This window comes from Rhopilema esculentum, chromosome 5 (genome assembly GCF_057945365.1).
Source record: "Rhopilema esculentum isolate cy_ngs chromosome 5, ASM5794536v1, whole genome shotgun sequence".
NCBI classification, from domain to species: Eukaryota; Metazoa; Cnidaria; class Scyphozoa; order Rhizostomeae; family Rhizostomatidae; genus Rhopilema; species Rhopilema esculentum.
Window position 1 is genome coordinate 5,359,103 of NC_142819.1, and position 27,643 is coordinate 5,386,745.

At 37.8% G+C, this 27,643-nt stretch overlaps 2 protein-coding genes across 2 annotated transcripts; one reads left to right on the forward strand and one right to left on the reverse strand.

Annotated features, from left to right (window-relative positions):
• The first annotated feature begins 5,211 nt into the window (after positions 1–5,211).
• On the forward strand, positions 5,212–16,735 carry LOC135690114 (phospholipase ABHD3). The gene is made up of 9 exons (XM_065207585.2): positions 5,212–6,137; positions 7,851–7,975; positions 9,337–9,397; positions 9,966–10,014; positions 10,348–10,460; positions 11,477–11,653; positions 12,091–12,154; positions 13,072–13,243; positions 13,757–16,735. Exons 1-9 carry the CDS (start codon positions 5,791–5,793, stop codon positions 13,924–13,926), a joined length of 1,278 nt encoding a protein of 425 aa, XP_065063657.2. The 5' UTR covers positions 5,212–5,790; the 3' UTR covers positions 13,927–16,735.
• On the reverse strand, positions 16,218–27,413 carry LOC135690113 (uncharacterized). Its single transcript, XM_065207584.2, has 3 exons — positions 26,434–27,413; positions 18,090–20,931; positions 16,218–17,747 (listed from the first exon to the last, which is right to left on the reverse strand). The coding sequence occupies exons 2-3, from the start codon at positions 20,901–20,903 to the stop codon at positions 16,911–16,913; spliced, it is 3,651 nt and encodes a 1,216-aa protein (XP_065063656.2). The 5' UTR covers positions 20,904–20,931; positions 26,434–27,413; the 3' UTR covers positions 16,218–16,910.
• Positions 27,414–27,643: the final 230 nt, after the last annotated feature.

Genomic DNA, 27,643 nt, shown 5'->3' on the forward strand with positions numbered 1-27,643 from the left:
TAAAAGTCTCTCCGAAGGAGTTATCGCAAAAGCAAAGACATTCGCGAAACAGCAGTATATAGTGGAACAACATATAAAAGCTATTTAGGGACAAAGATATTTATCAAATCTGAAAAAAATCATCTGCAGCAGTTCCAGCAGATCCATAATCACTCAATCAGAAAAGAATTAAATTGTATCAACTTAACAAGGTTATTTGGACTACACTGTTTAGGTGCAACTACTGCAAGACATGTCCCAAAAGCCTGATGTTGAAATTTGGACGACATACTCGACCGTTTAAAGTCTAAATGGTTTACAGAAAAGCAGCTTCCTCATCTCCGAGAGCTTCCTTTACATCACAAGAATATGAAGGTGACGCAGGAGATGAATTTACCCATGAAGAAAATCATACACTTTCATACCCAGCGCTAAAGACCTATAGTACGAAGATATCTTGGACAGCCTATAATAGTGCGAAGATATTTTCCGACTTAGCAACAGTCAAATGCAGATGCAGAGAAATAATTGTCCGGTTCAGAGTGGGAGCAAGACTTTGCGACTTCGGAGGAAGAAGTGACTCACTCGTCAGATAGTGACTACTACCTGTTTCGAACTTTGGCTATTGCGGTGGGCACAAATTCAATTTAAATGAACTAAATACTAATATTTTAATCGAAAAACATATGGAAGAAAAGCTTTTGCTGACAGCCAGCGTCATATTAAAACAAAATTATGCTAACGTATCATTTTATGACAATAAAATATTTGATGACGTCATGCAAAATTTGTTATGACGTCATAATGAAAATACTTATGTCGGCAAATCTTGCTTAAATATATATCATTTGAAAGCTTGCAATGAGACGAGTCAAAATATGTGAATTGCGTTAAAAAGTAACCCTTCAGTGAGGAGCTAACGATGATTTTGTCTGATTTTTTACCGTTAAATGACGTCATCAGTCACATGACATCCAGGCATTTTCCAAAAAGTCACCTGGCAGATTATGAAAGCCTGAACTCCCTACTACCAAAATTCGTTGAGAAAGCAAACATTAGCTTGAATGTCAGATTGTCAAGCTATATGTCCTGTCTATAAGGAATTTTCAAATATAATACGTAACACCGCAGGCGCAATACCCCTCTTACTTCTTCTAGAACGCTCAATTTAGCTTCAATTGTGTATATTTTAGGCTCAATAGTATTGCTGCTAGATTCTTTCCAGAGATACATCTCGTTACCATCTTTAAGCACGCATCGCGTTCCTTCCATGCACGCTTTTTTTTATAAGGAACCTACCTCAAGGCCTAGTTCCAAAAGTTCCTTATACGTAGGCCTCAAATCATCAAATTTTAGTACCAAAAGTCCCTTAATAGTTCCTTAAATTTCACTACACATCAAGTGCCATAAAAATAGTACGCTGCAAATGAATGGAACCGGCTTTTTAGTTCTTGATGCTTGCTTTCAGTTATAAAAACTTTTAAAACCGAAAAGTTCCTTAGGGATTTTGTTTTTAGTAGTACAAGTTCTTTAAATATTTCGGCCTTCTACATGTCGGTTCCTTATAAAGTGGTTCCTTATAAAAATGCGTGTATTCGCACAAAGATTCGAATGAGAGTGTGTATGGCTCCTGCGCATTTCAGCAAGTGTTTTGCTAATAATTAAGACCATACAAGTTCTTAAATATTTCTACTTGTTGAGCTAATCTACAGCTTCTATTCAGAAGGGAGGCTTGTACAAAAAATGCCGACGACCCCCTGATCATTATGGCAAAGATACAACAAACAGCTTCAACAGAAAACAAATTCAAAGTGTTTATATCGACAACAGTAAACAACATCTTTATCTATACCTGGCAGAAGACTTCAAGATGTCTGCTAGTAAGCCAGCTTGAAAATCTGCTTGTCTGTGAACATATGATCGATCACTGTGATTACTCTCAATGTGTATCGATGATTGCACTATCTGCAAGAAGATTGCCTTGTGGAGCTTTGACTACATTCGATGCTCCAGTCAGACTACATCAAGGCTCTTTTATAATGCCTTTTAATAAACAAATCTCGACAACTTTCGATTCAGACCATGTCATTCTCTTTATTCGTTTTGACGGGTTTTAAACTTGCTTGACAGGGCTGCAAACAGCTTTAGGTCACGTTCAGTGATCCAGCCTTGTTTACAAGCGCGATTTTCGCGGCGCACAGTTTCACGACAAGCTGTTTGACTGCAACATGTTCACCCCTGGCAATACACGAGGGTTTTTGAGAATGGCTAGCTACCAAGGGGGTCTTAAAGGCAAGCGAACAACAGCTTTCAAAGGCACTGTCTCCTGTCAGCCAACCATTCAGAAATAACAATAGGCATTGCATCGTGTTGATGAGAAATAGGTCTATTGTGTAGTCCAACCAATTGGAAATTTAAATGGCCAGCGAAATGCTTCGGGACTAGACAATCACCATATGAATACCCGAACTCTTCAGGGATTACTTAAACAATCAAATTATCTGTAGTATGCTTCTTATTTCTATGCATTGTGATGTGTGTGAAACGGCGGTACATTCACAATGATCACTTGTGTGTCCTAAACACATGCAAAAGATAAACTCAAATAAAATGCTATTGTAATGAAAATGAATTCTTTAGAAATATTTTCCTATTTTAATTATACCGCTTTGCATTGAAATAAAAAACGAAAACGTGAACCATTTGTTATTTAGTGACGGGAGCGTCGAGAAAGGAGGGGGGCTAGGAGGAGCAAAAGGTCGGGGGCCCGTAAAAATGTAATAAGATCGATTTACAATGCAAAAAAGCTACTATTTCAGCTAATTGTATGGACGCCTGCATGTTTATCGCAAAGGGACACATGCCCTTGATCCATGTAAAATGTTTTTGCACATTTGAAAAATCCTTAAAAACCTTTTCAAAAATTGTTTCTAAAAAGGATATTTTCCTAGTTCTCCGGGAGACTGAAGGGGGCTGCTACAGGAAATTTTCTTACGGGGGTCCAGTTTTGTGAAACACTCCTGGGCCTGAGCTGAATCTCAACGGCCCAGGGTAGTGATGCTATGATTCTCTTGGCCCTACCCAATCAAAGTAGTTGCATGTGGCCCTCAAGCTCTTGTGTTATACCCTTGCTCCAAGGCAGGGGTGCCCTACTTGATTTTTGGTTAAGCCATAGACAAAAATCTTACTGTACATGCGGGGAAAATGAATGGTTATAATCATCGACAAATATTCTATTTACCTGCAAATAGATTAATATTTACAGTTACAGTACAGGGCCCACGCAACAGGGGGCCATGGCTCCTACTTTTCTGGTTAACTATAGGTATAAAATCCCTCTTTTAGGTATTAAATAGGTAATCCCCTTTTTGCCCCTCCCCCCAAACTGCCAAAGTATGCCTGATAGTGATACTGTATGCCTTTTAATGGAAAAGAATGCCAAACAATGAATTATAAAATTTTTAGCAGAGATGGCACTCCATTAACATAACACAAGAATCTAATTGTTGAAAATTTATTGACTACGCGCCGCCCACAGAATTTGCCCGCGCGGGCCGTTTGTTGGACACCCCTGCCCTGCTCCAAAGCTTAGATGTCACCTGCTCCAGCATTGCCAAGGCTCCCTGCGTTGCCCTCGAGTTAAGGAACTTCCTAAAGACACTGAAAATAAGATGTGACCTTCTTTGCTAATATCTTCTCTCTATGACTTCACTATATGATAATAAATAAAGGATATTCCTTCTCCACGAGACGCGGGTCAGCAAATGTACCTCGTAGAAGGTCATCACAAGCCGCATCACATCAGGCTTTCCAGCCATTCAGAGCTCAAAATCTTGGCTGAGGTTGACTAAAAAACATGGATAAACTTGACATTTTTCTAGTTGCCTCATTTAAATGTTAAATCGATACGAAAAGAGTACTGGTATAACCTCTCCGCAAAAGCTCGTTAAACATGTTTATGTGCGCAATGTTAAAAAACAGGAGCCTCAAAATTGTTCAAAGCTTAAAATGGGGCTGAGGTACTATAAAACCATAGTATGGTAAAACGTAGTTTAATGATAACTGTCTAAACATTGTTACCAAATATATTGTCAGTAAGAACACTGTGAGAGCTTTCTAGTAATTGTGAGAGCATTCTATTAGAGTCATGTTTTTTCATGAAGAAATATCTTATAGTTTTAACAACCATTCCTTCATTATGCACAATCATTATGCGAAATTTCGCTTCTCCCCTCTCCGTCCGTCTCCTTCGCAGAAGTCCACAGGAGGAGAACAGATATTCTGTGTAAGAAGGAAGAACAAGATAGGCTGTCCTGTCCGCCGGATTCTGTGAATCTTGCAATGCGTATAAATTCGAAGATAAAATTCAGGAGCAAAGCAAAACGGTGACGAGAATCCAATGTAATAAGATAAATTTTCAAAATAAATTAAATAAAACGCAAACTAATATTTCGCCCTAGCATAATCAGGGCTTTATCAGAGTAAATGAAACAAACGAGTAAATGAATTTAAAATGTGAATTTGAAAAAACAAATACTCCACTCTCAAACAGGAAATGGACTTGGAGCAAGTCTAGCGTACGAGCTGCCCCCACTGTTTATATTATCAATGAATTGCATTGTTTGAACAATAAGTCATTCAGTTATTCCATTTGATGATGTGATCAAGGCAGTAGGGGCTGCACCACAGTGGCTGCACTCAGTATACAAACACTGGCATATCATAATATAAAATCCAGACCCAAACCCAAAAGAATCAGAACCAATAAAACTTTATCTTTATGAAATGGTCTTCATCCCAATAAAACAAACTTTTGCAGCTTTTTAAAAATATTCAAAATTTGCTGGTGGGTAGTTATAACTGTTGAGTTTGTGAAGTATTATATTATCGACGTTGCTTTAAAACTTTTCTTGAGGCTAGTTTTCAAGTTAACCTAGTTTGTGCCTTGTTTCGTAGATTATCGATAGATAAAATAGACACCAATTTCTAGTTTGTCATTGCTACGAAATTTTGTTGCTGCAACTCTTATGGGCTTCGATTTGAAAAAAATTAGACACTTCGAATCACACTTAAAACATCAACACTTTCCTATATTCTCCCATTCCCCCATATTCCCCTTATTCCCCCATTCCCCCATATTCCCCTTAATTCCCTGAATTTCCCTCGTTCTATTTCCCCGTTCCTCATTCCAAGTTTGTAGGATAGTAATTCAAAATAGCTTAATTAAATATTTACTTGTTTTCCTTTAGCCTGTGCTCCTGACCCCTAACTTGAAAGCAAGGATCGAGATACCGGGGGGTGGGGCGGGGATCGTAAGTAGCATAGATAAACTACTTTTATTTTATCAAATATGGCTGTTGTTACACTATTTTTATTAGGGCTGGCCCCCCAAACAAAAAGTTGTAACCGGTCTTTGCTTCAAAGTAGAGATCGCTAGACACAGGCTAGACTTTTCGGGCAACCAAGCCGCGGTACTGTATATGATAAATTATAATAAGGCCATTTAGGGCAGTAGAGCAACTGGATTACAGCCTTTCCTATTGGCCTGTTCTAGGCTTAGAAATGGCCTGTTCTAGGCTGAAATCACATATCAAAGCTACCCTGCCTAGTATATCTTCCAAGTCGTGCACGTGTCATATTTGGTTCCCCTTCTAAAGGTCCCCCGTTCCTTGTTTTACAATCAACCCAAACCGAAAAGAATTTGCGTGATGTTTCAGCATCTCATTGAATGATAACAAACAATCACTTATCGGCTATTGTTTACACGCTGTGTTGCAACCATAGAAACTGGCACTTGGAGAAACCTCCCCGATGATTGATTATTTGGTTGGATGCATGCTTGCATATTTTGTGATATTATCGCATCCTGCATATACCATGGATGAAGCTCAACATTTCTTTGCAACATCTGCGATACTTTCATTTGACTGGCAAATCTTCTGTCTCGGCCTCAGTTTTGTTTATATGTTTTATTATCTACTGTTTGTTGTGAGACGGCCTAGACTTATCTGTCGCGATGGCAAATTCAGGCGCAAGCTAAAACAACACATGCTGATTATGAATGAATACTACTGGCCAACGTTTTGGTGTTTTTCATCACACATGATGACGGTTTGTTGTGCAGTGTTTAGAGCAAAGCTACCAGTCCCTTACAGAAGGTAATTGTCAGCCAATCACTGTGCTTAATTGTATACTTAATAAGAACCATACACGTTTTTTTATAAGAAACCTAGCTAAAGCTTCACCGGTGAACGTTTCTTAATTTTAGGGCATTTTTGAATACATTTACCAGTGAAATTTTCTTAAAAGTTTCTTAATTGGATATTTGAAAAAACCCATGTAACACAGTCTCTGAATTGGCCAAGGCAGCCAAATAATAAAAGATGTTATGCCGGTGTCTGATCATGCATGGTACCGAAACCGCGTACCATTCAGCACCAGATTCATTTCCAGATTCTTCTCCAGATTCATCTCCAGATTCATCTCCAGATTCATCTCCAGATTCATCTCCAGATTCATCTCCAGATTCATCTCCAGATTCATCTCCAGATTCATCTCCAGATTCGAAAACTTGCTTGTACTGCTCGAAATGTGTCGAAATGACAATGATTAGTAAGAAAATATGTTATTTCCAGCGTTTCCTTTCAATTTCCACTCGAAAAAAATCTTTTCCTTGCCAATTTATTTTTTGATGTTTTTAGCGGGCCTAGGCATGCATATTTTCCATCCCCAGATTCATCCCCAGATTCGCGTTTTGTATAATATGGGCCTAAAAACAGCTTGAAATGTGTCAAAATGACAATAGCTCGATAAAATGTGTAGTAATATGCAATTCTCCATCAATTTCTACTAGATAAATGTCACTTTTCTACCACTTTGTCTCCAATGTTGCTAGTTGGCCTAGGCAGTACTTTTCATCCCTAGATTTCACGGCCATGGGGATACCAAACGACCACAGGGATACCACTGCTAATATTTTTCATCCCCAGATAGGTATATCCCCAGATTCGTGCGCGTTTTGTACAATATGGGTCTAAAAACAGCATGAGATGTGTCAAAATAACAATAATTCGAGAGAATGTGTAGTAATGTACTGTTCTCCGTCAATTTCCTCTAGACATATGATAAGATGCGTTTTTAAAAATTTGCTCTCCCGTTAACAAAACAGAACGGATTGAATCAGCTAATCAATCGTGCTTCTTGAAATTTGGCTACCTTCGAAACACAGAATACGGAATCCGGAATACGCAATCCGGAATCCTATATTTAGAAAACAAAAAATTTGATGATGAAAAAATGGCAAAACTCACCTAGCTTGAAATTAGTATTTTATGCAAAACGGAACGTTAAGTTCAACAAAGTATAGTTTCAAATTGCAAATGGACAATGCAATAACTTAGAGAACAAATAGAATCCTCTTGCACTTAAATAAAATTTGGAACATTTGCATAGTCATCACCTTTTTCACAATCTTCAATTATTTTTGGAGCATTCAATAACAATGCATATTATATATCAAGCATTTAATAACAATGTCAAATCATGTTTCCATGAAGTCTTTATCAACTATCACGGAATCATCAGGATAAATAAAGACGTCTGACTAAATACCAGGGAAGAGGGAGAACTAACAGAAAAGGGTTAATTCTCTTTACACAAAAATTTTGCTTTTTGTCTTATCCCTTTCTTCTTGCAGTCGAAGGTTAATGGAAAATATTTGTTCAATTTAGAAAAGCATACGTTGAAAGGTTCCCCATGGCTGTTCACATTGTTAGCCGTATTTTGAAATAGCACCATTACAGACATTACTTTGCATCTATAGCTGTGACTTTTCTTCCCTTTTCGTCATTCAAAGTTTTGCTACTTAACAGGGAATATATCGAAACTCCAGATGGGGAAAAATTGTGCCTGGATTGGGTGGACAATGATGATTCCAATAGCATACATCCTGACATCACAACGAGGCCAACTCTTGTCATTGTACCAGGAATGACAGGTAATAAGAAGTTTATATTTGCAAAAGTAATTCAAAATTGAAGCCAAGGGATACATTGCAATATTTAGACATGGCTTTAGGGGAAAATTGAAGTCTATCACGAACAATCTCAACATTTGTCTAATTTTCAAAAATAAAGTAAAAAATTTCATCACAGCATGATGGACAAAGATTTACCTTACAGGCTGCTCATTGCGGGTGCATTAATTGCAAGATGTTTTTCCTGGCTGTAACTGTTCTGCAACGCTACAAACACAAAACTCTGCCATTTTAATTGCTTCTTTCACGACTTTTTCTATGATAAACTTGAAGATATGGCGTGAGCTTGAGATATCATAAGTAAATCTCGTGGTATTGTAGCAGCGGGCAGCAGCGTTGTTGTGTGGAAGATTTTATCAGATAATATTGTAACTGAGAACTTTCTTTCCATTAATTATATAGAATGAATATTTGTTCCAGGTTACCAAACAAAACCTGTTAGCAAATAAGGGTACGATTGTTCTCAGAGTATTTGACCATTATTAATCACAAGACTTAAGGTGGCGTTCTCTTGTCATTTGGACCATTTATTTTTGGGCATAAATAAAACCCTTACCGTTTTTAAGGGGGTTCAGAAGAAGAATCAATGGCCTTCTTCTGCGAGTAGCATCACCTTGTTCACGAAAAGTTGCAAGCCACTAGAAGAAAGTAGAAAGTTTACATGCATTTTTAAAATCTGAAAATAATTAGACATGGGTTGAGTGGGCAGTGTTGCAAGAATGAGCCCTTGCTCTCCACAGTCATCTACTGTCCTCTCATTTCAACTACTGTTCTCTCACTTGGATTTTCTGTGGAAAGCAATGTAATAAGGAGATCGATCACGTTTCGGTTTGTTTGTCTCCGGAAGTTCCAGTATTTGCGGCGTTCATTAGTTACAGCAGTATTCATGACAACAACAACAGCAACAAAAACAACTTGTCAAACAACCCGATCAATTTTCGATCATAATAACTCAAAGCATTTGGAATGCGATGTTAACGATCAGAACTTTGCTAAAATCTCTGCACAGAATCGACCCCTACATTATTCCAGTATCTTTGATCCTTAATAGGCAGTTCAATTTTGTAGTTTTTCAAGGCTCCTCTCTAGGTCTCATGCTTTCAATGGATTTTGTTTACTCTCTTTACTTTCGAAACGTGAAGATCTCCGTTAGAAAATGAAACGATCAGCTTGAAACCTTATAAAGAATGTTAAGCATCTTAAATGTATTTTTTAATCGCTTCAATTTCTAAAAGGAAGCAGCCAGTTTATTAAAGTATATCATCTGCATTACATGTAAATTTATTAGTCTGTTTCTTACTCTGTCAATTTTTTATGTTTAGGTTGCAGCGATGAAAGCTATTGCCGAAACCTCGTTTTAGCTGCCAAAGAAATGGGAATGAGGTAGATGATATGTTTTAATTATAGATTTTTTCGAGGTATATTATACAAGGAAACTTTCAGACATGCTTTTAGAAAACCTTCAATGGCGGTAACTTGCATGTTATAGCATTGCTCACGTACAACCAGATGTTTATATTTATATTTATTTTTCATGAAATTATAAATAAAATTCAGTAGTCCGTTTCCTTTTTTAGGTTTAAAGATGAATTTCAAATAGATATTTTTTTTCATCTAAAATATCAAAATTATATAAGCAAATAATGTTTTGGTACCACAAAGTTTGAAGATGGTGCGAAATAGCGAAAACATAGCATACTCAAGTACTTTGTGTCTGACATCTAGTAATCTAGTTTTCCAGTGTTTGAATTTCAAAGTTGATAAAAATATTTTCTTGTTTTATCTCATATGAAAATACATCAGATACATGGGTAAAGGCATGTGTAAGGGTCAGTACATGCAAGTGTGTTATGCAAGATGTTCAATGATATAAATGGACAAAAACTATACATTAGAATGTATATTTGTTTCTGTTACTATTGCTGTAAACTTTTAGCTTCTGTTCCTTCAGATCGCTAGTAATGACAAATCGTGGATCTGGAAAGAATTGGACTCTCAAGGTATCTAAAATCTTGTTATTCTTCATAATTTTGAAGTACTCTATTCCTTTTTTTCGTAGAAAATTCTTGAAAGTCATGTTTGAGTCTCTTGTATCATCTTTATACATTCAACAAGGATACCTATTTTCTACCATGAATCTGCAACCATGTTAATTATAAATTGCTGTTTGCTTCGTTACGTGCAAAAGCTTCTAATATCAAACAGTTTTCAATACATTTTACAGGTTGTCAGACAGGTTTGAAGTATTGCTGAGTTTTCAAATCAATCCCTCGTCCAATCTTTAGCAATTTTTGAGGCTGCATGTAATGTTTTCATTCAATCAATGTTTTCAGACACCTAGAATGTTTAGTGGCAATAATACTGACGACCTACGCCTGGTGATGAAATATTTAGAGTCAATGTTTCCAAAGTCACCCGTCATTGGTATGGGAATATCTTTCGGAGGGTATGTTTGCTTCTTTAACCAATTTCGTCATTTAAGAAGAATTAGTAGTCAATTCAAACTATGATGTGAACGTACACGCAATGATGAGCTATAGCCACAATTCAATAATATGCAGAGGAATATTCAGCCTCCAAGTTGACAAGCCATGTATCTCTTGTGCCATGGTTTGACGTTATGATGCCAGCATGAAAACTGGAAAATATAAGAGTATATTCTTTAGGTCAGAAAAAATATTCAAAAAAGGATTGAATGTTTTTCAAAACTGTGGACATTTTGAAAAACCTGATATTCTACCCAACCCCACCCCAACCTCCATATTTATCAATTATCAGAAACTTGTAAGAGATGTCACTAGAGATGTAGCCATTCTAGGGGAAGTGTATTATCCTATCTCTTGAATTTTTTTTTGGCATCAACCATTACCATATTCAGTATATTGCTCTCACTAATCTCGAAAGTCTAAACGTCGTATCGCAATGCTCATATTGAAATGACAAATTTAAGTGAAATGTAGACTATTTTTCATTTGACCAGTATATTGAAACTTTGAATTCAATCCCTCTGTTTTACACCAAGTAGCACGCGGGTTATCTTTTTATGGCGCGCACATTTTTCCTTCACAACTTTGATGTTTCGATAAATCTCTACGATATTTCGTTATTCGTATATACTTAGCAAAAAAATAAATAATTAAGTGGTAATAAGACAAACAACAAAATCCCTGCATAGACATTTGCAAGCCTGGATTCTATTTGTGAAACTAGGCTATCTTTGTGGAACAGAGGTGGATGATTGGAGGGGTGTACCAGTCTTTCCAAACGGCGTACATAATTTTTAAGACAAATTTTATTTTTAGGATTTCATTAAGGTATGTTTTCTGAGAATGGTAATTAAGCATTTTTTATTACTTTACGTTTCTCAATGTAGACTGCAAGGCGCCGTCCCGTAAAGGAAATTATTAAGTAGCTGGAAGAAAACATTCCACTATATATTTGAAAGTATGTGTTCTTTCTTAGGTGCATAATGACGCACTATGTTTCAGAACTTAGTAAGAATCAAAAGCAAATGATTGGAGCATTTCTCATATCTGTTCAGTGGAACTGCTATAAATCTTTGGATTCTCTTGAGAAGCCTTTGAATTGGTTGCTGTACAATCGATATCTAACTAAACATCTCAAAACGATCATTCAGAGGTGCGAGTAGCTTTTCTTTGCTTCTATATGTTGATTTTAGAATTTTGATTTTATTTAGAATTTGGCAGTTTAATTTGTCAATGTCTAGATATGGGCAATTATATTCTTTGCTTTTTTGAGGTCCTTAAACTTTTCAAATCAATAGTGCATTTTCGAAATTGATGAAAAGTTAAAAAAGATAACAGCTATAAAGCCAATTTTAGCAGCCTACTGCTAATCTTTGAACCAAGAGTTTTGTAAAACAATGTTACTTATACAAGAGCTTTGTTAAGACAATGTTACTTTTATAAGAGTTTTTAATAAGGAACAACTACAGTAATTGTTGTAGCGTCAATACAGCCTGCTTTTCTACTAGAGAAGTAACCCTTTACACTTTCTTGCCTGCCATCTCATCAAAATGAGATGATTTCCGTCTGTAACGTGTCATTTTTTTGCAGAAACCTTCACGTTTATGAGCAGCACATGAATGATCTACCCTTTTCACTTGACCACGTGTTCAAGGTAATTCGAATACTGTATTTAACAAAGCCCCACTGTGTATCGCGGTACACTCGTCTCAGCCTTTTTAATGCCTATTAACAGCTTACTCTACAATCCGCAATAGATTGGGTACCACATTGTAGTATACATTTTGCCATTTCTAAATAATTATTAAAGGGGTAGGTATGTAATAGGTGTGGAATTGGATTTTTTCTCAAAATCAATAAGCGGCGAGAGACGTTTATTCTGAACTGGAGAGTATATGCTTATACTCATTGTAAGGGTATGCATGTTGAAAAAGTTAGCAACTATATTTTTCGTTCGAATGATAAGCCAGTCAAGTGGGTTTTGAAGATGTTAAAGTTCTGAGACTTGTTAATCAGCCTGCCACAGAAGATTTTCGCAGTTTCTATCTACGCAATCCACAAAACATGTCTTGCCCTTCCAGCACATTAAGATATCTGTGTAAAATATAAGCTTTAGATCATATCGCTGATTATGCTCATTGTATATTGTCTAGTGACAGAGATCTGGGGCTCCTCCAAATTGTACTAATGAATCGCATTATATTTGCAAATTGTAACGTAGATTACAGGCCCATGTCTTGCAAATTTAACACACCTGTGAAACACCTTTTTTAGGGGACAGACAAAGTATTTCTTAGACTGACACCGTCGTGTTTCAACTTGTAATCATGTTGCATGTTGTTATCATATAGGTAAATTTGTTTACCAGTCTAGAGAATTCCCGTACTGTTATGCCGAGCCAAAAAGGGAGCTTACGACTGATCCGGGGACAAAGTCTTCAAAGGGAAATAGAAATTTGCCCGGGTCCTTCGCTTTTTCTAAAGAAGGCTCCCTTGTCAGAAAATTTCGCGTCTGGATGGTCTGCGTCGGGCTTGATACACAGGGGTCTAATCTTAGTATATATTTTCTTAGTCGAAGACTATAAGAGAATTCGACGATAGGCTGACGAGTAAAATGTTTGGCTATGAAAATCACAAAGAATACTACGATGAAGCGACGCTTGACTCGGAGCATCTTTTAGCAAAAATCAGAATTCCGACAATGTTCTTGAACTCTGCAGATGACCCATTTGCTCCGGAGGAAAGTAAGTACATATTAAAATTCGTTTTCATTGTTTTCATTGGTAGTCGTGTAGGGATGTCAGGAGGGAAGGGGCGCCTTGTCACAAAAAGATGCACTGTTTCAAAAAACCTTCGTTTTTAAAAAGGGCAGTTTTCCAAAAGTTTTTAAGCAGAGAAGGAAACAAATTCGCACAAATGAAATGTACCAGCAAATGTTTGAAATTCTTAATCAATAAGCAATAAAATGTCTCAAAAAATCAAAACATCTGACAAGATCTGTTAAGGGTTTCAACTGCCACCCAAGACAAATATGGTCGCTTTTTTCCTGAGCGATCTATAAAGAGCGTGGTTGTGTGTTATTTGTAAAAACTCCCCCTTCTTACATTTTGTGATAAATAAAATAATCATTTGATTGGGCTGTGTAGCATGGATGTTTTGATTGGATGGGAGGGGGGTGGGGGTAAATGTCAGTTGAAACTTTCCTTTTTTTATTTTTCTTCCGCCATTTCTTCTTAAAACTGCCATTTGAATTTTAGCCATTCCTAAAGAGCTTATATGCAAAAATCCGTCTATATCTTTGTTGCTGACAGAATATGGCGGCCATATTGGATTCATGGATAGCTCGTTGATCACTTCTAAGTCGTTAATGGAGAAAACCTTCCAGCAATTTGCTCACGTCATTCTGAAAAAAGGATCTATCAGCTAGTCATCATCATTCAAGTTTGCATTTCACAAATATAGAAGTAGAATCAAAGTAACATCTTCTAACAGTAAAGATTTTTAAGGATATTTATTTTATAACATCTTCTTTTTGTCAGCTGTTCGTTGCTTTATGACCGTGTTCTCAATTCCTCCCAACGTTCTTAAATTATTCCCCCAACTTTTCAGAGGACATTTTCTCTGCCTGCCCTAAGTCTCAATTCCAATGTAAAACCTATTATGTTCTGAATCGAAGCTAAAAAAGTCTTGAGTAAGAAAGGTAAAAAAGAATCTCCAGCCTTGGTTCTCCATGACTTATCAAGTTAACTAATTATTCTAATTTATGCAATGCTATTTCAATATCTGCATAAATCACAACATTACAACAAATCACAATAAAGCAGTGATTGTTTAAGGCAAAAAAGCAGCGAAATATTTTCAAGTAAATTACTCCGTGTTTATCGCTTCTCGTACATTGATCAGATGAAGGAAAATTACTGTGTTCCAAAAAAACTGTTTTAGACAGAAAACCCCTCCCTAAACAGCTGCAACACAATAGCCTCCTCCATAGTGCATAAAACCAGAAAGTTTTACGTCGCTGCGCTTTTGAAATTTTGGGCGGGGTCGTCTGCCAATAGACTGTTACGAGAAAGGCTGCAACAGCCTTCAATTTATGGGGCCGAGAGTTGAAAATCAAGAAAGTCACTAGTCGCCTCCGTTTTCAGGGGACAAAAACCGGTGCTAAATGATTGGGGTTGAAGTATAAAATACAATAAATAAGTGCTTTGGAACACTTTGTGTGCAGATTTAGAAATGTTGCCAGGTTGCTAACGTTAAATGAGGGTAGGAAAAATGGCAGAGAAAAACATAGCCATAAGACTTCTTTAGGAGAGTGAATGTATTCCTTAATCAAAGTATTCATTTGTCCTTGTGCCGAGAAAAGCTTGTTTTGTCAAATTAATCTTAAGATACAATGGGTAACACGTAGATCTCTAGCACTGTCTATCACATTTTTCCTCTTTGCATCTTTTGGATTTTTTTGTGTAGTGTTATCGTCAGACAAGGTTGATGCGATTATTTGATCGATAGAAATCGATGTCTCTGGGCTTCCACAGAAAAACTACAAAAACTATGCACCTACCAAACATTTCATTTATAAAATTTATCACCTATTTACGGCTTCCATTTACACCTCAACTGTGTGCATCATAGCCATACTACATTTTAGGGCTTATCACCAAGGGCTAGCTCCCTCCCATCTTCATCGAAAATCAAAGAATCGATGAATCGAAGCTTTTACCACTCTGGCAACTTGCAAATGTCCCTAAATATGGGGAACTTCATCTCTCTCCGCAAACACTTTTCTTTAGCTATTTGTGAAAAATGAAAAGAGCGAAGCATATGTATGCAGAACCGGGGGAGGGGCTTACTTCCACCAACACTGGTACGGGATGTGCCGTATGTTAGGGATAACTTTTTTTCAAATAAAAAATAAATTTTTCGATATCGGTTTTGGGAAATCAAACACATTTATAAATTTTGGGATTAATTTATAGCATGACCCTTAATTTTGGGATATCATTTTCAAAAGAAAGATAACATGGTCTCGTTTACTTGGCTGAGTTGTTGTTTTTTTTTTGCAAATTTGAATTTGAATTAAAGGTATAGTTTTCATATTGTATCAGAAATTTGGGGTAGGATTTTTGGAAATTTTTAAATTTCAGGGTATGTTGTCATATTTCAAAATGGCACAACCCCATCCTCAGCCTATTAAAGTTACCCCCTCCCCCCGGGTCCGGAACCCAAGGAATTTTTGATCCACTCGCAGCACATATAATCATTACTTTACGGCTGTCATCAAGAGACCATCAACTTTTGTAAGTGACGCAAACGCATCAAGAAATATGGCTGTCGATAACATCTTAATCTTATGCTTTTTATTAACTTTGCATTCATTTCTCTTAAAACTCCTAAGCTAAGAAGTAGTGAAACAGAATTTAATACCTAAAGACCTGAGCAACATGGCAATTTACATTAGAAGTGTTTGAAATCCTGCCCATTTTTAGCTTTGAAGCTTCTTCTTTTCCGCGGTTTATCATCCAGAGCGTTTAGAACTCCGTCTACTTTGAATATCATGAAAGGTTTACTGTTTGTCCAGGAAGCAAACCATTTCCTTCTGATTTTGCTTCTACATAATCGCAGACCAAGCACCTCCTCCTGTTTTAAATAATCAGGTTACAGGACTATTCAAGTGCATTTTAAGAACAAACACAAGAAAAGGGCTTCATTTTTCTACGAATAGCAACAGCAAGCTAGAAATTAAATGATAATCAATAAAAAGTTTTAATAATAATCAGCAGAGCACATATAATGCTTCTTGGATAACAATTCAGCTTCTTAAATCCAACAGAATAAAATTGGGCTACTTATACTGTATGAGAGGGGTACAGTGACTGTAACATTATGTAAATTCATCTTAGGCAACCTGTGGGTTTATTAGGGGCTAAGGGCAAATTACCCCATAAGGCAATCCTCTTTGGAGTCCTAGAACCATAGTAAAACGCCGCTATTATGACGTAAAATTTTGTTTAGTAAGGTTACAAACAAGCTCAAAAGAAGTTAAATAATCAACACAAAAGTAACAGTTTTGTTCAAGTGTAATATTTTTCAAAGAGATCCGCCACTTTATACAACCTTATGGTTCTTATAAGGAAACGTCTAGAACTTGTGGCTCTCCTGAAAATTTTGTCGTTACCAGGCTACTCTGCCTTCAGAATTGTGAGACTCTACCGTCCTTCTACAAATTTTGCCATTGACTGTAGTGCGAAACATTTGCAAACTTATCGATGTAATTATTTTGCATCTATATTAACTATGGAGTACTATAAATCATAGCATAACGCTATAGTACCTCTTCAAGTTCGAACTACATGACAACATGTCCTTTAATCAAGCATAACAAAAGTGTAATTGAGATAATGATTCTTCAAATCATGGTCCAGTCGTTTGCACTGTGGCTCTTGGAAGCTGTCGAACCCAAAGACCTGCCCTCTTGAAAACTGATTGCAGGCCGCTTAGCAACCCTGCCTTCGAGCCTTTCTCTTCTCTGCCCCTTTTGACTCTAATTGGTGCGACCTGCATCTCGTTGTAATGGTACTCTGACCGGACTTTCTGGATCTTTTCAAAAATAGCTTTCAGGGTTGCCCCATTGTGCTTCAGCTTAAACAATTTCTGCTTCAGCTCTTCGACGTTGCCGGGATCAGATATGAAGTCGACATTTTCTGTACCAGGATGTTCCATAGCATTGTAAATAATCATTTTCTGTTGTTCGTACTTTTGCTTCATTTGTTGTAGGTTGTTGATTGTCTCCTGGCTTCCATCAGGCTTGTTTTGCTCCTGTTTGATCAGCATATCTAAGTGAGCATCAATTTCATCGTTGAAAGGGGTTATTGCATTCTTCTTCAAATAACAACCAAACTGAGCACAGATGTTTGTGATTGTTTTTTGTTCCTCTCTTAGCTCGTTGCTATAAGCCTTCACCACGTCGATGAAATTCTGCAGCTTCGTTGCATGATCTTGTTCTTTGGTAAGTAGAGCATTTTTGTTCTTGTCGAATACTCTCACTGTCTTCTTCTCTAAATCGTATGTCATGTGCATATGAACTCTCCACGAATGATTACACTGTCGACATGTGTAATTCGGTGCAAAACCCATCGCTGCACAGTCCTGAAGCCTTGTGTTGTTTACGCTTTCTACTGGCACACCAGATAAGTAACAGTGCGCATGGCATTGCTGGCGATATACCGTTTTCTGTATGTTACCGGCAACCTGGAAAATGTTGGATGACGATCACAGTAAGAAAAACAAGATTCAACTGGAATATTAGATATTTTTCAAAACATTTTAAGATCTATTGATTTGAAGAATAGTAGAAAAAGGAGTAAAAGCTTTTTTGATGGGCTTCCTAATAATTTCATAGAAATATAACAAAATAAATTATAACATATGCCGAGCCTCGGGTAAGAGTATCTTGCGCACTGAACAACATTAATTTGTAGAAAGGTTGGTCACAAACTGGCTAGCACATTAAAAAATCCAATTGTTATGGAGCCAAAAAAGCTTTAGATAGCATAAGATCGAATTTTATAAATTTGGAGTGAGTAAAAATACCTGGACGTAGTCGACGCATGACGAGTCAGTGCAAACGGTTCTTGGGAAATCCAGCGCAACAGGCTCAAGATCGATCCCGTCCAAGTAAAGTTGGCCTTGTAGTTCACTAGCTGTTTTATTAGATGCCTGAAGTTCTTTGGTTTTCCTGTCCGCAGCCTCAATATTTCTCTGTATGTTCGCTGCAGTTTCCGCCAATGGCTTACTCAACTCTAGAATTATTCGCCTTGCATTGTTCAAACTGACAGTATGTTGCACTGAATGTGGCTTTAATTCTGAAATGTGCTGAAACAGTCGTTCGGTTTCAGATACAGCTCTGTCCCAACTTGAAGAGTAGGTATCAATGTCTTGTTGGGTGAATTGTACACCATTTTTCATACAAGCAAGAAACCTGAAGGCTTCGTTATCAAAACAGAATTGGTTCCTAGGTGTTACACTGACTACTGCATCTTTGTATTCGGCTATTAGTTTCTGCAGAATCGGCAACGTATCTCCAGGCCTGTAGAAAGTGCTTCTTGCATTTGTAAAACAAAAAATGATATTAGACGAAGCTGACTTGTGCAGATGTGTCAAGAGTTCCGTTATGCAAAACCTGAAAGTTACAGTCAGCCTAGAATCATTAGGTTTCAAAAGTATGCAGATCCCATGAATTTCCTCATAGTATGATAAATGGGCGAGGATATTCTCGAAGTTCTTCTCATCCTGTTCGAGACCACGAACATCACCAATACCGGGGGTATCAATCAATCTGATCACGTGCTTTCCAACGTTGAACTTGTACGCTTTTGGGCCTTGAGTGGCTGACTGCCCTGCCTTCAACACTTCGTTGCCGCTTTTTTCACCAACAGCTATCATCTGCATTGCTCCTGTCTCAGATGTGTATGAAAACTGTGATGGTATCAGAACTTTGATATCATCAGCCTCCTTCGCATCGTTAAGCGTGGGGAATGCCAAATAGTTTGCTAAAGCATTGATCCAAGTTGATTTCCCAACACCAGTCTCTCCGAGAATAACAATGTTGGTTTCTTTTACCATCCGTAGCTCATTCAAGACTTGCTCCAGAAGACCTTTCTCGAATGGCACAAATGACAGGCCATGCTTGACATCAGTACATCGGAAAGATGCTCCAGAGTAGATGCCACCACCGCATTTGCAATACATGTACCTGTCTTTGTCAAGTCCACATTCAATAAAATCCTTACAATTCCAGCAGACCCAATGGACAGGCTCTAAAGAGCATCTACCACCAAATGATTTTGGACATCTTATCTCCAAGGGAACTCTGTTGTTTGGCTTTCTTCGAAGTGGTTCGCTGATATCCCTTTTCACGCTACAGTTCTGTAGATCTTGTGCCTCTAAAGCGTAGACATCCTCGCAGAAAAGTATTCCTTTTTCAAAATACTCAATGTACATTGTGCCCTTAATATTCAAACCCGACTGAGCTTCGCAGTCAACAACAATGAATCTGTACTCTCTTTCTTCTTTGTGTGCTGTAAACAGTCGAAAAAAGAGATCGATTTGCTTCCGCCATGAATCAGGTTTTTGAGACTTGTATGAATATACCATGTAGAGAATATATAATTTCTTGTCAGAATTTTGATGAAGGGCTAGTTCATATGATCCATTCCTGCCAAGGTACAAGACATGGTTGCCCTGGAGATTGCGGATTAGCTTCAGCTTGCCAATCACTTCATCAAACTTGCTAATCTCCTGGCTGACTTTTCCTGGGGAGAATTCTCCATTAAGAAAGCTCGCCTGAGCTTCAGTGAGTGCTGAAACATCCTTCTTACCAGAACGCACCTCTACAAGTGCTTCCAGCAGCTTGCATTTGAACTGAGATTCGGAAACCTCGAAGTTGTTCTGCAAATCCTGTGCCCTGTTGAGGTCTGTGCGACTGATTGACGCTTGATTGTCACCCAGGTCCTTAACCAAGTCATACAATTTTTGACGTGTTTCATCGACTTTCTCCATTGTTTGGAAACATCGCTTGATGGCATCTTCCTGTATTTGCTTGCATAAGACATCAACCCTTTGCTCCATTTTACACATTTTACGCACAGTTGCAAGTGATAGCATGGTGTAGGAGATGGGAATTCCCTTGCCATCGTTAGTCATCTTCACCGCCGATGGTAGTTTTGTTGCAACTGTCATCGCTCCTTCAAATGTAGAAGGAATGTCTTTACTCAAATCACTGACATCACATTTACAATGGTAGGAGAATTTGGTACCTTCTTCTCTACCTTGCTGTGAAAAATCAACACTTGCTCCACCTTCAACAGAAAGCCCACTCTTCAATTTCTCGATCTCAGCACGGAGCTGCCCCTGAACTTTTGTTTCGTCCTCGTTATCTGACTTTTCATATTCACAGGTAACATTGCATTTCGCTCCCCAGTCTATGCCAACGACGATGTGTGTAGCATCATCTGAATCCAGTGCGTCCTTGTCTATCTTAGCTTTTATTCCATCGACTTCTTGATGTTTTGTACGCACCGAGTAAGTCAGCGTCATCCTTGCAGACCTTGAACTGCTCTTCTGATCATGAAGGTACGAGGCTGATCCCTTCAACTTCACCAGCCCGGCAAGGATACTCAAACTAAGGTCTGCATTGATGTCAAGTTTATCAAACTTCTCTTTCAGTGAATCGGTGACAATAAAATCAACGTCCACGCTGTTGGCTTCCTCTTCATATATGTCATCATCTGTCAGAGAGTCTCTGAACCCACTGATGCTAAGAAATTCATCTCTCCTTGCGTCATATAGATCACCAAGTTTGGCGAAACGTCCTAGAGCTGCTCTAGTGATTTTTGAACTTTCCATTGTCGCAAAAATCAGTCAAGTCAAAATTCTAAAACATAACGATAAACATGAAGTCGTGAGTTTTTGCAGGAAGAAATGACAAATCAAATCATAAGAAACCCAGGGTCAGGTTGTGCCCATCTCAAGCTTTTTAAAAAATTTAGTGTGTGCTTTGTGCTTTGATAACGAAAAGGACAAGGAAGATGACAATGGGGACAACGATGACAATTACAACGAGGATGGCAATTAAAAAGACAATCGAAATGACAATGACAATAACGATTACATGACAATTGAAAGGACAATAATGATGTCCCCATATCAGATGCAGGGATAAGAAAGGGGGTTGGTTTTGGTATTCATGGAGCCATAAGACCAATTCACACTTTTTGCTCGCAAAACACCTGTTGGCTGTAACAGCACCAACGCCATCAGACTTCTCTGGCCTTTCCCTAATGGGGGCCATATGGCTTGTTCTTATGGAGTTCAGCCTGCTCTTGGATTTTTCGGTCTTTTAGAAACGACAGTGTTTAAACAGGACTGACTATCCATCAAGTCATACTATCCATCAAGTAAACAGGACTGAATATCATACAAATTAGCAGAATGAATCAATAAAACGGAACTTTTACCCCATTGATTTTCTCATGCAATGGTGGTATGAGCATTGAAACAAGGAAATTTTTCCAACGTGTGTCGGAACTAATTGCTGAAAAACATCACCAAAATTTTAGTGAAACTTCTGCCTGGATCAAAAGAAAGCTTAGTTTTTTTACTCAGAACTGCAGTAATTTGTATTAGAGGTTCTAGGTCTCGTCAACATGTTGTCCCTATTGGTGAAATGGGTGACCTTGATACTAGAAACATGTCTAGCATCGCTAATTAAAAACATTATGTTTTAGTACTTTCTTTGTTCTTTTCATTTTGTAAACCGGCAGCCTATCGGTATATAAACAGCGCTGAAATTTAACGTTTCCTTCTTCTTTTAAATAAAAAAAACTTCCGTATATACCAATCACATTTTCATCTCATTTATCTCATTTTCATCCAGTATTAATTGTGACTCGTCTTATATACTTTTCTACTTTTGTTACAATGAAATGTGGCGTGTTCGGTGTCCGAAGATGGCAACACAGAGAAAAAGACGTCTTGTCTATTTGCCTCTGATCTTCAACTAAGGGACTGATTATATGGAAGCGGGCTGGTCCGTTAAGCGGTAACATAGCAAAGGATTAGTATAGCGGAAATCGGCACGCGTTATATGGTGGAGAAAAAGGGGTAAAACCAATGCTGGGGAGAGGGGGGTCAGGGGAGTCACTGACCCGGAGGCCCATGACTTTAAGTGTCCATAGATAATAACTTAACTACACCATTAAGCATTAGCAATTCAGCCTCTCCATTATCAAAACCTTTCACAAAAATAGTAACAATAATGGGAAAAGCCTTTCAAAGAAATAAGGTAGAAGCATCAACAGTATTAACCCCGTTATGTTTGTGAAACAGAGCTAATAGGTTTAGGTGATTTTTTAGTTAGTTAACAAACAATTCCCAAGTCTTTGCACCTATAAAAGGGTCAGTTATGGAGCTATAGTCAAGTTTTTCGAAAGTTTGTTTTTTATAGACAATTTGAACGATATTTCAGCTGTTGCAACAGTAGCGGGCAAAGTCAGAAACAACTTTAATGCAAAGAAAACATTGGAAAATAAGCGTTTTAAATTCAAATGCTGAAGCTTGTTCAACAGTACCCTGGGTACCAGACTCACTATATATAAAAGAAAATAGAGAGTCTGGTACCCAGGGTAGTTCAACAGCTGCAATGGTTGATGCTCCGTAGAAAAAGTGACTCCTCAGTGACGTTAGGAGATATGTCATTCTTTATGCTGTGCAGAATTTGGCACCTTTTTGCTAGGTTGAACCTTGTGTAGAATCAAAGAATACTGAACCCCTCCAATATCTCGCCAATTGACATGAATCGCCTAATTATCTTTGCTGTAACACTCTCAAAAATAACAATGCCGAAATTAATCTTGAATTCTCCTAAGGCATTTTCCTCGATTTCACTTCAAGATAAAAATAAACTTGGCTGGCTTCCCTTGGTCTTAATTTTTGAGACATCTAGCCCTTAATCTACACGAGCTTCCCTAAGATCAAATCAACTAGTTTTTCTTTTTACATTGAAAGGTTGCATTGTGATGGCTTTGTGTTAAATGTTTCAAATTATTTGAATGGCGAAAATCCATTTGGTGCAGCATGTCTGTTTAATCAAATTTAAAATTGAAATGTTTTTCAAATTTAAAGATTTTTTAAATGTAAAGAAATGCATATTTAATAGATAAGAAATGTGCCTGCATTGTGACGATAGTATACTAGTAATGATTAAACCATATTGAAATGATCAAAGAAGTTATAGCCACCATCGCAATTTCAGCAATCAAACAAGCCCCAATTTCAGCAACCATCTTCTCAAAAATTTCCCCCAGACCCCTTAGAACAGTCGCTTTCGGCGTGCATTGCTTTTTATCTTTCGTTTTGACCCGGGGCTCAAAAATCCTCTCCGCGGCCCTGGGTTAAACGGAAATATAAGGCGAGTGAAGTGAGCAGAAAATTAGCTTAAAACACATTTCAGAAGCATTTATTGTATTCGTTTAAAACGTTTTGATATTTCGTTTTCGTTTTGTCGAGGACTGGGTACAAGTAAAGTTGTCTAAAGATTTTGTGGAATCTTTATAGCTGTTTTGCATCTCATTCTATTCAGCACGTCAAGTAACGCCAGAAAAAAATGTTTCAGTTTTATAACTTGCAAAGTTAGAATGTTGTAGTTCTATACCTAAAAGAGGACTGGGTACCAGTACCCCAGTCTAAAAATAGCTTTTGGGGGCATTTTGAAGCTTGATATGTATTTCATCTTACTCAGCATATCGGATTGTTTACTTTTATCAAACTTCATGCCATTATCGTAACATGCACAATTTTACTGCCCTGCGTCTGTACTATAATGAAATGTCAGAAAGCAAGTTGTTTGACAAAACGAAAAGTTTCAACAGCCATAACTTTTTGGTTATAGGTCAGATCACATTGTTCTTTTATATCTTTTGCCCAGCTTTGCAAGCTCTTTCCGATAGTATCGTCAAATTTGAAAAATTCGAAATTCGAAATTTTGCTGACCTTGCATTTTTCATGCTTCCGGAAACGCAATTTTGGTCATTTGCCAGGATGTTCCCAAAGATTGAAATGATCAGTAGCCTTTACTCTTACGATGAAAACTTTATAATATTTGCTAGTTCTTTGTTAGATTTGTTAGAAAAATTACGTCGTTTTTATTTCTAGTTCTTTGTTAGATTTGTTAGAAAAATTACGTCGTTTTTATGTTGACCTTTGAGGAAAATACTAAACTTTGAAATAAGCCCCCCTCCTCTCGAATAAGCCCCCACTCAAAAATTCATTTTTGCAAAAAAAGCCCCCGGGGGCTTATTCGAGGATTTACGGTACTTGCAAAGTTAATGATTGAAGGATATATTTTTCTTGTTCCTGCTCTTTTTTAGTTAATAGAAAGGAAGACTGCCCTATTTATGCCTCCTTCAATTTATCAATGCTATTATCAACTGCTTCACCAAGCAACGATATTCTGGCGTCCAATTCCTGACCAGTAGAAATGTCGGGCTCGTTTTTTCAGTGACCCAACTCTCTCGTTTGCTGTCTGCCTTTTGTATTGTTCTCAAACGGGGATCCCCAGACGGGTTGATCTTTGAACATCATATCTATTGTCCTCGGTTTCTGCAAAGATTGCTGTGGTACATAGCCTTTCCAAGAGAAAGCTGCGGGGGCAAACCTTTGTTTACATAAAGAGGAGGACAATAGCCTATTGTTTGAAACAATGGAAAGCCACTTAGTTTGATCTTACATATCAAATTTTCTACCAAATTTCCGTTATATGCGATGATGCTTCCGTGGTAGCGTCGCAAATTCAAGAATCTGTTGTTCGAGTCCCTTATTATGTGAAGAAACTTTCACTTAGAGTGAGGAGAGTTGCCCCTTATCTGTAACTCCAGTCTCCAGGCGTAGGAATCACAAGGTGGGGTCAAATTGATAGGAAGGACCAGGGCCTTGCTCGATAGACATAGCTTCTCAGTGTCCTAAAAAACTACTTTCGGGTGCTAGGTTGAATAAGTACAAATTCGCGTACAAAACCGATACTCAATAAATCTGATAATATTCTGGCCTATGAAATATCGAACTATCCCCACGAGAGCTTGTCAATTAAGGCAGTTTTTAGATGGGGGCTTTTCAAAAAGGCGCTTATAAAAATCATCTCCTGCCATACAAATAGCACATTTTGTAGCTTTTTTAATATATTCAAGTTTATTGCATTTGCAATTTTACTATATAACTCTTTCTAAAATTTCAAACCAAAGTATGAATCAAAGCATAAAAATATTTTAGCCCAAAATATTGATACCTCCATTGTCTTCGGCGGTCTTTTCGTAAATGTCTCGTTTGTTTTAGTTTCTTCATTCGCCATGGACTGTGTTAAGTAATCATGGACCAAAATATTGTATTTTCTGTTTTATAACGCAAGAAATTGGCATGTTATGGCGTGGGCTTTTGAATACAATTTAACTTCCATCCAGGGTGGAGATTTATTCGAGGGGGGGAAATTATTTGAGGGGTGGAATTATGCGAGGACCAGGCTTATACGAGGGGGATCAGAGGATTTGCCCTGGGGCTCATAATTAGCACCAGGCCCTCGTACCTCTTAGACATAGCGATAGCAAACAAAGGACATCAGTACCTTCTTTACGTATTGAACTCTTTTGCTCTAAATGAAATACTACAGGAGCTGTTGGCAGGAAATGGGGACGGAGACAGTTCACCTTCAAGCACATTCACACCATAAGAGAGTTTTAGAGTGCGCCTACTCGGATCACGGTACACTAAATCAGGGACACCGGAACGTCTAAGGGGCAAGGGGGACAGGCTTGAGTAAAAGGGCATTTGAATAATAATTCCCAATCCCAACTACCAACAATTCTTTTCTAACTGTCATTTTCTTTCGATCTTCTGTAGATATCTTAAAAATCGACGAACTTTTGGCATATGAAATTTCTTTACAAGTTTTGAGAAATGTTGTCGCGAATAAGGCAGTACACTCAGAGTTTCATATGAGTCTTTTGATAATTACAAACGGCCGGTGTTTAGAGCGCTCCTATGAAAAGGGCACTTTGGCCCCCTTTGCCGTAGCCTGTGCTCCAGACCCTTCAGGTTAAGGGTCTGGAGCACAGGCTACCTTTGCCGCCCCTTCTATCAAAGGGCAACAGGAGCGGCTGACCCCCCGCGCCCCCCTCTCCGGCTTCCCTGCACTAAATGATGCCAGAAAACTTGTGACTGTAAACGAAGAGTGACATTGACATAGCTATAGCTTAATTGAACAGTTTTGCATATTTGGGTCTAAATTTCAAGCGAATTTAACCAATAGTGTGACCGTGCACTTGAGGCAATCAATGACAAATTGAATCAAGAAAAAAGATAGGTAGTGCGACTTTTATGGACCTACCTTGACTTTGAAGTAGTCTCGACCAAATGTCAACGAAGATCATGTGCCACTGATGCAGTTCTTGCCGTCCACTCAGTACCGCGTCTTCTGTCTGCAGACCGTACTTTCCAGCGACTTTTAAGTATAATCTCCCCGGACTTCCCCTTTCAGGTAAGAATGACGTAGACAGTTTATTTTACCAACTCTTGGAATTACTAGGAATCTCCGTTCTCCGGTAAATACCCATCGCTGTCTGTTTAGACAGAAGGAACAGGGCGGCGCAACAACACACCATAGTCATTGACTAGACATATAATATATTCAGGTTGCAGACACTGTACACTCTTTATGCTAAAAACAATTTTATAAGAAAACGAGCCATAAAATTGATCAAAAGTTAAAAACAAATTTAGAACAAGCTGATATGCATGCCATTGCGGCAAAAAAATGATTAATCTTTGTACATGCAGTTTAAAAACAATGTGAATGCAAATTTGTGTATGCAACCCTAAAATATTACTAAAAGTTTTAAAGGCTCCTTCCAAGGTTTTAAATTTTGCTAAAACACATTAATAAATATGTGTGTGTAACAGGTAAAATTAATCTAAACTAACCCTGTTCCTAAACAGGTAGATACGGGAAGAATCCTATTCCTAGGATTGATAGAAAATGTCCGTATTGTCAGCCTTTTAATAAAACTGCTGCGGAAGACGATATTCATTTTTTCTTAGAAGGACATACCAGGGAGCTTCCTACCCAATTAAAAAAAAACTAAAAGCACATTTGATGAGCTGAAAGCCAATTAAAACAGGATTGGTATACTATCTTTAATTGTTAGTTCATAATGGAGTTTAATTGAAAAGTTTTCGTATTCGGGTCTAATTGTTATGTGACTGTGAACGTTATGCCGACTAAAAGTGGAGTGACTATAAACGGAGTCGACTTTAAACTATAGTTGCCGTAACATTCGCTTAATTTAGAAATATCTGACCTGAATCGTTATTCTGGTCACCTTCTATGAAAATCGTTATTCAAACAATTTTCCTGTTTTCTATGAAACTCATCGATCTGGAAGTTGGTATCAAGTTTCCGGGAATTTTGGCACAAAGTGTTGTTCAAGAATGTAATGTTTAGCTATCAGCTTGCTCTGTGGATTCCTAATCTGTATGTCAGATTTAGGTCAAGGTTTGTTGCGAAAATTGTGTTCCATAAGATGTGTATAGAAAATACT